At 48.8% G+C, this 13,944-nt stretch overlaps 5 protein-coding genes across 5 annotated transcripts; 4 read left to right on the plus strand and 1 right to left on the minus strand.

Annotated features, from left to right (window-relative positions):
• Window positions 1-655: 655 nt before the first annotated feature.
• Window positions 656-2,078, plus strand: EPUS_03407 (uncharacterized protein; the record flags this gene model as incomplete). Its single annotated transcript, XM_007801965.1, has 3 exons — window positions 656-907; window positions 989-1,624; window positions 1,653-2,078. The coding sequence occupies 3 exons, from the start codon at window positions 656-658 to the stop codon at window positions 2,076-2,078; spliced, it is 1,314 nt and encodes a 437-aa protein (XP_007800156.1).
• Window positions 2,079-3,439: 1,361 nt separating this feature from the next.
• On the plus strand, window positions 3,440-5,275 carry EPUS_03408 (uncharacterized protein; the record flags this gene model as incomplete). Its single annotated transcript, XM_007801966.1, has 3 exons — window positions 3,440-3,780; window positions 3,837-5,035; window positions 5,109-5,275. 3 exons carry the CDS (start codon window positions 3,440-3,442, stop codon window positions 5,273-5,275), a joined length of 1,707 nt encoding a protein of 568 aa, XP_007800157.1.
• A 224-nt stretch (window positions 5,276-5,499) lies between these two features.
• EPUS_03409 (uncharacterized protein) lies at window positions 5,500-6,032 on the plus strand (the record flags this gene model as incomplete). Its single annotated transcript, XM_007801967.1, has 2 exons — window positions 5,500-5,659; window positions 5,782-6,032. The coding sequence occupies 2 exons, from the start codon at window positions 5,500-5,502 to the stop codon at window positions 6,030-6,032; spliced, it is 411 nt and encodes a 136-aa protein (XP_007800158.1).
• Window positions 6,033-8,463: 2,431 nt separating this feature from the next.
• EPUS_03410 (uncharacterized protein) lies at window positions 8,464-10,032 on the minus strand (the record flags this gene model as incomplete). Its single annotated transcript, XM_007801968.1, has 4 exons — window positions 8,464-8,969; window positions 9,061-9,320; window positions 9,378-9,718; window positions 9,766-10,032. The coding sequence occupies 4 exons, from the start codon at window positions 10,030-10,032 to the stop codon at window positions 8,464-8,466; spliced, it is 1,374 nt and encodes a 457-aa protein (XP_007800159.1).
• Window positions 10,033-11,363: 1,331 nt separating this feature from the next.
• On the plus strand, window positions 11,364-11,680 carry EPUS_03411 (uncharacterized protein; the record flags this gene model as incomplete). Its single annotated transcript, XM_007801969.1, has 2 exons — window positions 11,364-11,384; window positions 11,435-11,680. 2 exons carry the CDS (start codon window positions 11,364-11,366, stop codon window positions 11,678-11,680), a joined length of 267 nt encoding a protein of 88 aa, XP_007800160.1.
• Window positions 11,681-13,944: the final 2,264 nt, after the last annotated feature.

The raw sequence follows: 13,944 nt of genomic DNA on the forward strand, positions 1-13,944 counted from the left end.
GTGATACATGAAGTGATGACGAAAGCTAACAAAACCTGACCGTTGGAGCAATTAGTAAGGAGTTAGGATACACCACCAAGCAAAAAATACACCAAAACCCGCAATGTTCATTGTCCGTTTACTCCTGGCAGCTCTGGAAGTCTGCACAGTTCCACTGTGAACAGGAATAACCGGCCAAAGTGCAGTTCAGACCGGCATTTGGACATAATGGCATTGTGCTGGATGTAGTTCAGATTATTGGCTCTGGCAGAAATCTTGTATGCATAACATGAGGCGTGGACAGATTCGTGTTGAAGGAGTCTGGTTCTCCAGCTATTTCTGGCTGGGTACACTCTCCTCAGTATCAACGACTCCGTACAGAGGGTTTCTATTTATCACTAGCTGCTTAGCCCCCAAGTCCTGCCCTTGATATCGTGCGCTGCTGGGTGACTTATATCGTCCAACCAGTTAACGTTGGTTTGGAGAATGATCTGAGCATCCTGGACAAGACCCCTGTTAAAGCATAGCCGTGGAGTCCCACCGACACCAGGAGCTTCCCGGTTGAGGTTCGGATCCGACATTTCAATTGAAAATACATCTGCCTTTCACCTCCTTACCATCATCTCTGCGCTGTTACTTATTACCATATCAAACAATCTTAGTCCTTGCGACGGCGATGACTGTCTACACCGGTAGCCATTCGATGCTTTTCCAGCCTCTGAAAATAGCAGATGGAAAGATCACGCTCAAGCACCGCGTGGTTTTGGCTCCTTTGACGAGAAACCGTGGCAAGCCCTTGAATCCCCATGGCACCACTCAGAATCCCAATAGGCTGTGGTATCCAGATGATCTCATGGTGGAATACTACCGTCAACGCACAACGGACGGCGGATTACTGATCTCCGAGGGAATTCCACCATCGCTGGAGGTACAGATGTTACTCTTCTCAAGCTTCGTATCATTATCATGTTTGCCGTGACAACCACTTGCTGACTAGTCTTGAACTAAGAGCAATGGCATGCCTGGTGTCCCCGGGATCTTCATTGAGGAGCAAGCCTTTGGGTGGAAGAAGGTGGTGGATGCCGTGCACGAGAAAGGCGGCTTTATATACTGCCAGCTGTGGAATGCCGGGCGGGCTACTATTCCCCAAATGACTGGCTCACCGGCAATCTGTCCCTCTGCATCAGTCTGGGATGATCCTACAGAGTATTACGCTTACCCGCCTGTTGGATCGAGCGGGAGGGTCCGGTATGCAGACTACCCTCCAATTACACTCTCCGTTTCCCACATCAACAAAACCATTCAAGACTATTGCAATGCTGCCCAGCGGGCGATGGAAATTGGCTTCGACGGCGTCGAGCTTCACGCGGGAAACGGTTATCTTCCCGAACAGTTCCTGAGCTCGAACATCAACAAGAGGACGGATGACTACGGTGGCACGCCCGAGAAGCGCTGCAAGTTCGTGCTGGAGCTGATGGACGAACTTGCCAAGGTGGTGGGAGAGGAGAACCTGTCGATTCGTCTGTCGCCCTTTGGGCTCTTCAATCAAAACCGCTCGGAGCAGAGGATGGAGACGTGGCATTTCCTATGTCAGCGTTTGAAGGGGGCGCACCCGAAGCTGTCCTACGTCAGTTTTATAGAGCCGGTAAGCGAGTCTGACACTTTTCTCGCAGTGTTATCTTCGTTTTCCCCTTTACGATACAAACCTCTCATCACAAGATCTGACGCGGTTTCTACCCCTTCACCAGCGCTTCGAGCAGACTTTCACCATCCCCGAAAAAGACGCCTTCCTTAAATCCTGGGGTCTCGCCGCAGTCGACTTATCTACTTTCCGTGCTCTGTTCGGCTCTACACCCTTCTTCTCCGCCGGCGGTTGGAACGACACAAATTCGTGGGGTGTCATCGAGTCCGGCAAGTACGACGCCTTTCTCTATGGTCGCTACTTTATCAGCAATCCAGATCTAGTGGAGAGGTTGAGAACGGGGCGAGAACTCACGGCGTACGACCGATCGAGTTTCTACGGTCCTTTCGAGGATAATAGCAGAGGCTATACAGATTATTTGACCCTAGAGGAGGAGGACGCCATTAGGGGAACCTAAAGGTAATGGAGAGATGGAAAGACGCTGTTTCTTTCTTGTGTCTGGCTATAATCTTTGCGTGGATTAACATTCGTATAGAATACTCTTTCAGCGCATCCCTATCAGGAGCGCCGAAAGGACAGCCTAGATGATGTGGTTGCCGGCCTTGACGAGGAGAATCCTTGTCAATGCAGTTTTTCACACCATGCGTAAGTGAATAGCCGAGTCGAGCATCGCAGGAGTTAGAGAATATCTAGATTGCGATGCTAAGGCGGAGAGCAAACTATGGTCGTTAGTAGGTTGAAAAAAGAATCATCGCTTAAGTGCCATTTTACCCAATACACATACACTCTTTGTTCTATTCGACGAAGCTCTGTGCTAGCATTCTCTGTTGTCTCCATCCCATCTTGAATTTCACAAGAAGTGATCCGAGCAGACCTGCTGTTGATGCAGGCACGACATTCCAAGAGTGAGATACGGTTTGCCCTGGCCCGAATCGACGAAGAGATAGGGGCCCAAGACCTCCGGGTGGGACGATGTGGAAGAATACATATTCCAATCATCAGGCTCACTCGCAGTAGAGCAATCTCCTGTCACTTGTCAAAAAAGCATGCATATAATTCGCAATGCACAGTAGTACTACGTAATATGGTCTAATTTGCTTTCTCGCTTTGAGCGTGTGGGCACCCAATCAGATGGCGCTGTGTCCAAAAGACACTATCTCGTACGGGTAACAGGTAACAGGCACAGATACATATACGTTTTATGCAATTGAGTACAGAGTCGTGCATCAAAAGTCGTCAATATACGCTAAAACTAGAGCGCCACTAACACACTCGATCTAAGCTTTAGCGTGACATAAAACATGTGTAATAGCGGTAAAGCCCTAGAGCTGCCGCAATAACTCCCTTTTTTTCTTGTATCCTTAAGGCCCTCTTTAGGTTATTGATGTGGCTCAGAGGTCTGTGTCAGTTAAGCTTTAGCCATCCGCCCCTTCTTTATACGTCCTTACTGACAACAAATAGTATGCTAGCACCATAAAGGCTAGCTATTACTTATCCTAATTAGCGTATATTGAAGACTTCTGATGCACCACTCCGACTCCGTACTCCCTCAGACCCATGATCACATTATACCGGTACCGCAACATGCAAGTTGTCGCGAGATCCCGTTGGTCGTTCTATTATTCCGACTGGCGAAACTCCTTAGGAGAGACACATTGGTGTGCGGGGTCAACAGCATGCTTGAAGCCCAGGAATGAAGCGGGTCCGAGTCATGTTAGCTGCTCAAGATAAATAGGCCGTGGATAAGACTCGGTTGAGTGCTTATGAATATGGTCGGAATAGACCGGTTTTTGCACTCACGGCTTGTTTGCATCCAAGATGATTCTGCTCTTCAGTAACGTCCCCATCGTTGTTCCTGTAGGCATTGCACTTCTCCTTGCGAGCATTTACAAATGTTTGATTTACCCTGCATTTCTCTCTCCACTGTCGAAAATTCCAAATATCCATCCTGTGGCTGCAATAACGTCATTATGGATGCTCTGGATCCGTTTTCGCAATGTGGAAAATGACACGGTTTTCCAAGCGCACAAGAAGCATGGTCCGGTGATCCGACTAGGGCCCAATGAAGTCAGCGTCAATTGCGTTGACGATGGTATCAAGACAATATATGGCAAGGGGTTTGAAAAGACCCCGTATTACTCCTTCTTTGCAAACTTCAAGTTCGTTTCGGTCTATAGTATCGCTCGTCAGGATACTCTATGCTCACCATGACTAGCGTATCAAACATGTTTTCGAGTCTCGAGTCAAGGCCACACGCTATCAAAAAGAAGCGAATTGCAAATATATATTCGAAATCGTACCTGCAGAATTCGCCGGATATAGCAGTGATCACCGCGGCCCTACTGATGGATCGTTTGCTGCCTCTTCTTTCACGGTACGCGAAGACTGGAGAGGCATTCGACGTCATGCCAATCCATCAAGCTTCCGCCATGGACTCGGCCACTGCGTATTTCTTCGGTCTTGAAAGCGCCACAAACTTCTTGCTAGATGAAAATTCTCGTCTGCATTGGCTCAAGGTCTACCTTCGGAGTCGACCGCGTGATTATATGTTCTATCTTCAAGAGCTGCCCATGCTTACGCGGTGGCTTGCAAACATCGGCTTTCATCTTGTGCCGCGATCGAGGGAGAAGTACAATGATATGGTAGATGCTTGGTGTCTCAAAATGTGTGACGGTGCCGAGAAAACCCTGTCCTGTGGCTGCACGACTGAGATTGTCCCTGGAAATAACCCGGTAGTCTACAGGCAGCTGAAAACCATTACGTCTAAAGAGGGATTGGCTTCGGATGCGAAAGTAACTCTGAATTGCTTTAAGTCCGAGGGCTCGACTGGTCCGACTGCAGTGCCTGATCTGCGAAACATTCGATCACCCCAGCAACTGGAAGTGGCAAGCGAGCTACTGGATCACATCGTTGCCGCTCACGAGACTTTCGGTACTACACTGACCTACATATTTTGGGAGCTATCCCGCCACCCAGAAATGCAGCAGCGTCTTCGTTGCGAGACCCTGTCCCTTGGTCAATACTTCCTTTTCCCCCAGGTTTCACAAAATCGTATAGGCGAGCTGCCCGACGCTAAATCAATCGATGAGCAACCTGTCTTGCATGCCATTGTCATGGAGACGCTACGCTTGCATCCCGCTGTGCCTGGCGGGCAGCCACGACACACACCGCCAGAAGGTTACATCAAACTAGGCAAACATTCGGACATCCCAGGCGGCGTTCGTGTTGGTGCCTATGCGTGGAATCTTCACAAGAATCCAGACGTCTTTCCAGATCCACTCGGATGGCATCCCGAGCGATGGATGCCTAGGGAAGAGTCACGACCATGGCAAGGTACAGATAAGAAGGAGCGCTGGTTCTGGGCATTTGGCAGTGGTGCGCGAATGTGTATCGGAAGCAACTTTGCGATGCAAAGTAAGTGGACCCGACCACCTTCATTTTATTCATGACACGGAAGTGAGGGTAAATTTAATAATGACGCCTTCAGTGATGAAATACATCGTGGCCGCTACGTACGTAAACTTCGAGACCAGTATCGTGGATGACGAGGGCATTGAGCAGGCGGACGGATTCATTGCTGGACCCAAGAGCGACAAGCTGATCCTCAGCATCCGTCCGGCGCATCGAAGCTCCCTTAACTCGGTGGCTCAGTGATCTGACCACGAGGGGCTCAAAACGATCGGTCGAAACACAGAGCAACCATTAATACCAAATGTCTTCACAATAGCGCGCGACAAAGCAGAAAGTGGACGGGTCCTCCATGCCCCAAAACACTGAGTCGCTCAAAAACACCTTTCTTAAGCATACATCTTCACGATTGTCAGCCTTAACAAAGAAAAACTGCATACTTCGTAACATTGTGCTCCAGATTCGTAAGGATGCTGAGGAACTCTGCTCTAAGTATTTCGTTCGCTTTTACCTTCCTTCGCCGGCAGGGCATCAGCATCATTGCCGCGTCGCAGGACCGTGTCCCTGTGCCACAATACGATCTCCCTCAAGAGGTCTTGAAGGCCGGAGAGGGCCAGATCAAGCCGGTGAGTGCGGCATTACCGCACTTTGGAAAACAGATTCCTCATGCGTAAAATGTGACAGTGAACAAACCAATCATAAGTGTAGAAAAGCAGTCGATGGCTTGCACGGAACCTTTTGACAAACCAAAGTCGACACGACAGGCAAGCAGAAACCAGATCGTTTACCTCATACCATTACAATCGACCTGCGGATTGTCGAGAAGGTGAATGCTGTTTCAACGACTCCGCGCTTCGATGTAAATCGTGGAGGTGCAATTACCGCACACAAGGGGTATTTCAGTCTCGACAATCAAACGTGGGGCGATCCGGTCGCATTTGGAACTTGGTTCGAAGATGGACAAGGTCAGATTCTCGTTATTGCGAAGATGGCACGAGAGTAGATAGGACTGACCAATTTTGCAAATAAATCCGGGATTATTGAACCACAATAAGCCCGATTCGTGTGCCTTTAAGTAAATTTGGGAACGAACGCAACGCAATTCATTAGCATCGTAGATCTTGACGTCTGGGCCACCGATTTATTTACACCCCCATCACGCTGCTTAGGCAGATGGGGAGCTGCAATCGATTTCCCCCTTGTATTTGTTGGAGTATGCGTAGACCCTACATCGGGCCACGTTATCAGCTTTTCGTCATTTCAACACGACAAGTTCGGTCAGAGTAATACCGTCGGTACAACCTTGACCGCTACGTGGGACCACACCACCGGAATTGTCAATCAAAAGCGAGTCCAAAAGACGAAACATGATATGTTCTGTCTGGGCATGTCATTCGATGCTAACGGTCGTATGGTTATAACATGCGGAGAGAGTGCGGGGGGGACAAGCATCTACAATCCGGTGAGCGATGATTGGATATCGGCTCCAGATATGAATATCCCTCGTGCATACTTATCAGGGTTCAACCACCTGCGCCGACGGCCGCATCTTCGTGATTGGCGGTAGTTGAGGGGCCTAGTGGGTCGAATAGGGGCAACAGAAACAACGAAATATACGACCCTGACCCCAAGATCAACAATTGGACCTTGCTCGATGGATGTCCCGCGGAAACCATACAGATGACGGAAGATTGGAAAGAGGAGTATCGCGCTGATAATCATATATGACTGCTGGGATGGAAAAATAACTCAGTCTTCGATGCAGGGCCTTCTAAAGACATGTACTGGATCACCACAACGGGGAAAGGCGCCATTCAATACGCGGGTTGGCGTGGAGCAGTCAGCATCATTGACTATGGTGCCATGTGCGGTGTTGCAGCAATGTACAATGCAGGCGAGGGCAAAGTTCTTACCGCTGGCAGGTGTGTTAGAAGTAGTAGCAAACAGCGTACGGAGGTGCCAATTCACTTGATTTAGTTACTCCTATCAAGAGGAGCATTTGCTAATACTAATAGCTATAGAAGCGCATTACTGTAACAGCTCAGAAACAGCATTTGGCGTTCAATTCGTATAGCAATGCTCACTGCCATAAATGACAGGGCGTAACAGTTACAAGAGCGTTTCGTGCGTTTTGTATGCGGGGACCCTTGTACAATCATGCTAATACGCAACTGATACGTATCATATACGCAGGGATTCTGACAAGGTGCACCCCAAAATAAGTACAAAGACGATGATGGCACTGTTGAAGGTAATGAGTCAACAAACAACGCTTTCATCATCACGCTGGACAAAATCAACACCACGGTTGATGTGAAGACCGCGGGGCCGAGGAATCAATTTCAACCGTACTTTCCACCATGCAGTGATTCTGCCCAACAGCGAGACCTTTCGTGGTCAATGGCCAGACAGAGGGCCACGGTTTCACGGAAGACACTCCACAGTTGGTGCCGGAAATCTATTCTCCGATTCAGAATAGCTGGACGCCCGGTGGCAGCCCACTCGATTGTACGGGTTTACCATTCTTTCGGCCTGCTCCTCCTGGACGTTACTGTTCGTGTTGGCGGCGGTGGCCTCTGCTCTTGCGATGTGAATCATTTTGATGCACAAATCTACACGCCTCAGTACCTACCGTAGTACTCATACCAGTCGGCGACCGCGCCAAACGACCCGTAATCATAGAGATCTCTGCTGCGACTGTGTGTGTGTCCGGCCGCCAGCCTCACAGTCACTACGGACAGTGACGTGGTCGGCGCAAGTCTGATTCGCTACGGCAATGCCACGCATTCATTCAATAATGATTTAGAGACGCATTGAGCTGAAGCTCCGAAAGTCCAGAACGGCTTTTCAACATGGCGTACCAATTCCTTCGGAGGGAGGTGTTGCTATTCCTGGGTATATTGGATGCTGTTCGTCAGCAACACTTTGAGAGTGCCGAGCGAGGCCATGAATGTGCAAATCCTGATCGCATAATGATTGATGATAGCAGTCCATATCAGAGATCTTTTCATAAGCTCTCTGGCTCATGTCTGGACGTTGGACAACCGTGGCAACAAAAAAGACCCACTCGACTCGATAGGTGGTAAAGCTTGTGGAAGACCTACGACAACCCGATGATTCTCAAAGTGCATAGGTTGCATGGCCCAGGTTGCTTTCGAGTCAGAAGTCAATACATATGTCTTTCGCTGCTTGAATTTTATTGGGTCTGACGGCTATCTTCCTACGAAGTAGATACTGGACAAAGAATGTGTGTCATCCGTGACTGATGCTCCGAGCTGCTCTAGAACTGCTTGCCCACTTGGATCTTATCCAATCACGTAACATAGAGGATCAAAACACAGACGACTGTATGAGGCTGGTAGCCTTGCATCGCAACAGCGGGAAACAAAGGACTACAGCACGAACGAATGCTTTTGCCCGAAGCAGCACTCACCTTAAGCACTGCCCAATGTGCCCGTCAACGCAGAGATAGACGGCACAAAGAAATACTCGCCACCCTTCATTGTTACCAGTTTGGGAAAATGCCCAAGTCCAGTATCAAGTTTCTTTTCGCTCGGGTCAAACATAGTGATGTGTAATTGCCCGTCATTGGGTGGCTGAGCGGTGAAAGGGTCGAACCCAGCGGTACTTGGTGCCTCGGGGAACTCAGGATTATTTATCCATATCTTCTGGATGAATTGGAACCCATTATCAATGCTGCTCTGGTAGCATGCGAAGAGAAGACCGCGTTTGCCGCTCTCATCGACAGAGAATTCGGATCCATACGGGATCCCATTTCGGACGATACGAGCGTTCCTAGTGAAGACGGAATCGTCGCGGGGATTCGTCTTGCGGATATGCGCAGCTAGCGGACAGACATTGTTGTTAGTAAATTTGAAGTCGTTGCTGGCAACAGGATCACTAGTCGCGTCTTGATCTGGGAACAAGACGATAGGCGCACCTGTCAGAACTCGTCAGCCAGTCTCTCTTGGCGACAGGATATGAGTGGTGAAACAGCCTGACACCTACCACTTTTCCATCGTCCCATCAACTTTGCACCACAGTGATCAGCGTTTGTGCAAGCTCCATCTTTGAATTTCTTGGTGAGCTCAATAAACCCCGGAACGTTTTGCTCGAGCTTGCGAAAGACGAGAAAGCTGCCTTCCACCATCCACGCGGGACGTTTTGTAGGGTCCACTCCCCGCAATGTGGGCTGCGGCCGCGGCGGGGCATGAACGTATCCTTATTGAAAGCCGCGTCCTCGTTGATGCCCTTCAACAAGGGTTGTGAGACTCCGTCTTCGAAACCGAAGCTGAGCAGGAATTTGTCAGTATCACGTCGTGTCAGGCAACATGCCAGGCTGCCTTACTGCTCACGGCCGTTGAGGCCTTGGTCTTTAGGTCTGACTTGACCGTCAACCCTTGAGTTCGCGCTTGTCGGGAGTGATTGCGCGGCTATGTCAGCGATAATATTAGGATAGCCAAGAATTTTCTTGATCTCGTCCAACTTGCTGTTGACTATTTCCTGACAATGTCCGGCGACTTTGAGTATTCCATGAATTGGCGATGCGTTGAACAGAGGATCCCAGCTGGTAGGAGCCGGGTCGTTCAAGTTTTCCGGACCGTCTCTTGCCATGCCTGCGGCAAACGCAGGATCTGACGTTGTGAGGTTGTCCAAGTCTAGTCCACGCCCAGTCAAGCCTGTTTGAATCTGCTCAAGTCAGTATTCGTGATGGATGTGCCTGTCGGAATAATCACCTTGTCCAAGCCTGTCTTTGAAAAAGCAATTAAGGCATTCGAGACGGGGACAATTTCATTTTTGGGCGCGCCATCCACTTTGACCCAGTCGTCGAGGACTTTTTTCAGACTTGAGATCTTCCCTGAGTTCCCCAAAGCAGCTAACGCGGTGGAGAAATCCTTCTCTTTGCCTGGCACGATCGAGAAAAAGTAGTACGTTTCCTTGATTTTTGGGAAGCCACGGCTAAACAAATCACCTTGCACATTGTCGAGGTTGACTGCCGCCATAATGATCAGGGTAAATGAAATAATGGTGCTGTTGCTCGTTTAGAACAGAGCTGCAGAGAAGCGCTTCCAGTAGATGAAGTGATTCGGTTTTGCAAACATCATGGGCACATGCATCCATTTATTTAAACCTGCTCCGGCCAAGGTCGCCAACCTCTCAACTTCCACCCAATCCTGGTCACTTGTTTTGAAGACATCCCAATGCTGACAGTCCTCAACGCGAGATGCATGCAGCCACATTCGAGAAGAGAAGTACAGCGTGGGGGGAGAGTTTACGGCATCTCAGAGCTTTTGGCTGCTGTAGGATTTTTGTAGTGTACATGTGAACTAAGCGCAAGCCACAACCATGGAATATGGGAACGAGCTCGCAACTTTATTGGCGTGATCGTTTTGCGAGTAGAGAATTTCTGAAGAAAATTGTCAGCTTCAGGCGAGGCGCCCATGGCTGGCTGGGGCTCTCAAGGCTAGCTGGCTTCTCAAGGCTGGCTGGGGCTCTCATGGCTGGCTGAGGCTCCATATCCGGTATGGAGCTCATTCTAGCTTCGTCTGGGAGTTCTCTCGTACATTTGGGGTGCAGATATAGATGAGGTGACATTGGACGATGTGAGAAACAGTACTGGCATCGCGGGCGTGTACGGACTTGGTGGCAATTCGAGTGACACCTGGATGCATCTGGAATCGATTGCTTTCAGGCTAAAGGAGTGCCTCCCAGCAAAATCCTGTGCTCTGGTCGCGACCTCCAGTTAGAATGGCGCCACGGCCTTCAGACAGTCGACTTTGGGCGTTGATCATGCGAAAAGCCCGTTGAGCAGCCTGTTAGACAAGAGACACGGTGATACCGGCCATTATAGACATAATGAATCGGTAGGAGAAAGATCTCCTGAAAGAATCGTGATGAAAGCAAGTAAAGTGGGCCTTAGGATGCGCCATGAAACGGACTAGTGATTGGCCGGTCTTATAGGCGTTGCTCCAAGAAGCCACGATACAAGTCAATTTGCAATACCACACCGTGGCTTCTCTTCTTCAGCACCCGCATTGCAGATACGAAAAGGCGGTCTACAGCAAATTCTGGTGAATATTGCCCAGACCAAGACCAATCGGCCAAGTTCTAGTTTTGTATCGGCATCGCGAACGAACAGTGATGTCCTGCACCGGTTAACATCCATTATTATGGTGGATTGAGATGATTGATTTGATGATGAGCTGGCCAAGGTTGCCCGAGAGCAACGAAAGCTAAATATTCTAACGACGCCAAGCAAATCTAACACGTGACATCCATCCTCGAGTTTCAGCTGCCTCAGTATCAGGTTGTCAGCTTCTATGAGCAGCGACCGATGAAGTCTTTCTCCACCTTGGTAAGGTGAACATCATACACCACCTCGCTCCGTCCACTGACTGCGACCAGATCATCAAAAAGCATTCAGCCTTGCTTGAAGTCAAGCAGGAAGAGCAGATCCCTGTCGACGCCGACCACAGCATAATGTGTAAGTTCGAGGCGGGCAGCGATGACATTTTTGAAGCAGGGTCCCCGGGCCACCGGTTAGGCGAGTATGTCGCCATGACACACCGGTCGAGTGCCGTTTATCGGACTTGGTCCGCGTGTACTGCAGCTTACGCTATGAGAAGCCAGACCACTATCCTCGACTATTAGAATCTGCTGTTGGAATACAAACTTTGCTTTGGCAATTAATCCCATACACTTCAAGCAATGGCCTAGCTCGTGAAAGGCTAGTCTATCTGTATTCTTACCTGCTTCTATCATTCTACGAGATATAATATAGCAATTTGAATGTAGCATCTTACCCTATCATGATCTTCTTGATATACTTTTCTAAATAACAGATCTCATCTTATTTCTTGGATACCTCTCTTTTGTAATCGTTCACTACTATCTCAGCGATAATGTCAGCCGCTGAGTCTGTTGGCCCTTTATACTAGCCTAAAGACGTTGTGGTGCTTGAAAATGTTCAGCGTTGAAAATTGTGTCTTATAGAAGATTGTAGCTAAGCTTTGCGGTGAGGAGAAAAGGGAGATAAGAGAGCAAGAAGGCAGATTTCCCAGGAACTGTGGGTTGCTTATCCTTCTTTGCAAGTATATATGTTAAAGAATATAAAAGTAGTACTTTGACTGTATGATAGGACAAGAAGAGAGTAAGAGATAGAGAGAAAGCGAAGATATGAGAGAGAAGGAGAAGAGAGGGTATCTTGTTAAGGACGGAAGGGAGGTAAGAAGAAGACTTAACACGGAAAACCCTTCCCTCTCCGTTGAACAGGGTCGCGCCGAGCGGCTACGTGGGAGATCATTATAGAGAGGCCATCGTAAGGCCGGATTATGCAGCGCTCACCCACAAATCACCTTAGGGTGCCCAGCGGTGGGTGAGTAGTGGGAGAGCAGAGGTGAGCTGGTGATGAAAGCGGCGTTGAGCGATAAGGGATGAGTGTCGAGGTGTGTGCCGAGCAGATTTTACTACTACGTACGTACTTCACTTGTGCTACCAAGATCTCTAGTGCAGACAAATTGGTACTATACCGATTTCAGCTTAGCAGTAAGCTAGACTGCGGTGCCCCAGTGCTTAAGCTTCTAACTTAGGAACTTTTTTGAAGCAATAACAATCATCTTTGGATAAATCCTCTCACAGCCAGATTGTTGTGCTCTCCCCTGTCCTGGTTCTCTTCAGAGGGAAACGCAGCTCCCTATGTCCACCTAGTCTCCCTGTTCGGCTTCTTGAGAGGCGGCTAGGGCGCTCTTTCATCCAATTGAGTCGACAGTCGGGGCTGCGCCTATCACTTCGATGAATCAAATTCTGCTATCCGAGCAACTCTCTCGTCTTTAGGATGGCCGGTTTTGACCACAAACACAAGCGTTGAGCTAGCGTCACACAGGAGCATTTTAATCCTGAGGACGTCAATTCGGCATTCAGAAGCTGCTGGAAAAATGTTCTCTCGAATCGACTGCGTACTGGAGAGTGGAAAATTGATCGAATCATGTGAATCTCTGGTCAGCTCCTCGATCCCATTATCACCTAGTCCTTTATTTCATGATGATTTGTAAAACCGCTAAACTAGAGTCTTTGACCTTCCTGGAATGAAACTCAATTGCACACGTCAGGCTGATCAGAGCTTTTTGTTTCTTCTTTCTAAATCCTCCAACCAAGCAACATACTGACATGACTCGATGCCACAGGTCCTCCCATGATCCCCGAACGTGAGTTATACTCTAGCCTGAGCTCTCCTGTCCCTTTCCATGATGATCATTTCATTCAATATACGCTGGAAATTACCGGCTGAGATCGCAAGATCGACGACGAAATCAAAAGGCTTTTCCTGAAGAAAGACAATACATTTCTCAGTTCTCGACTCTGTACATCTGGATGCGAAGCTGATGATTCACACAGCGAAGGAGATGCATGACCAGACAGAGCTGGCTAAGCTCCCCGGATCGTATATTTGGTAAGACTCACTTTGTCATACCTACCCTCTACCATCCTGATGAATGGCACTGGGCTCCGACAGGCCCTAAAATGGTCTGGTCATGACAGATATGCCCTCTTGAGGCAGGCTTAGAAACCCTCGCCCACTGAATTTGGAAGCAAGACGATGCATCCCGTATCATTCTTGCGCTTTTCCATGCTGACACCCTACGCAGATACCATCAACACAAGCGCCGACATCATCACTCTACCAAATCAGACTCTATGGGCAATTACGTATGAGGTGAGCGGATACTTTTACTCCAAACGCATTGCTTTCGTGATGAACATCTTAGATGACGAGTCTTATTCGATTCCTTCGTTGCAGACAACACAACTTATACCATTCATGCATTTCTGATATTGCTTGCTTTCGTATCGCAATGGATTGATGAACCCTGAGGCGCAGAACTGACACCAGCATCAGATGATTTAAGCATCCCTTT

This window comes from Endocarpon pusillum (genome assembly GCF_000464535.1).
Source record: "Endocarpon pusillum Z07020 unplaced genomic scaffold scaffold1403, whole genome shotgun sequence".
NCBI lineage: Eukaryota > Fungi > Ascomycota > Eurotiomycetes > Verrucariales > Verrucariaceae > Endocarpon > Endocarpon pusillum.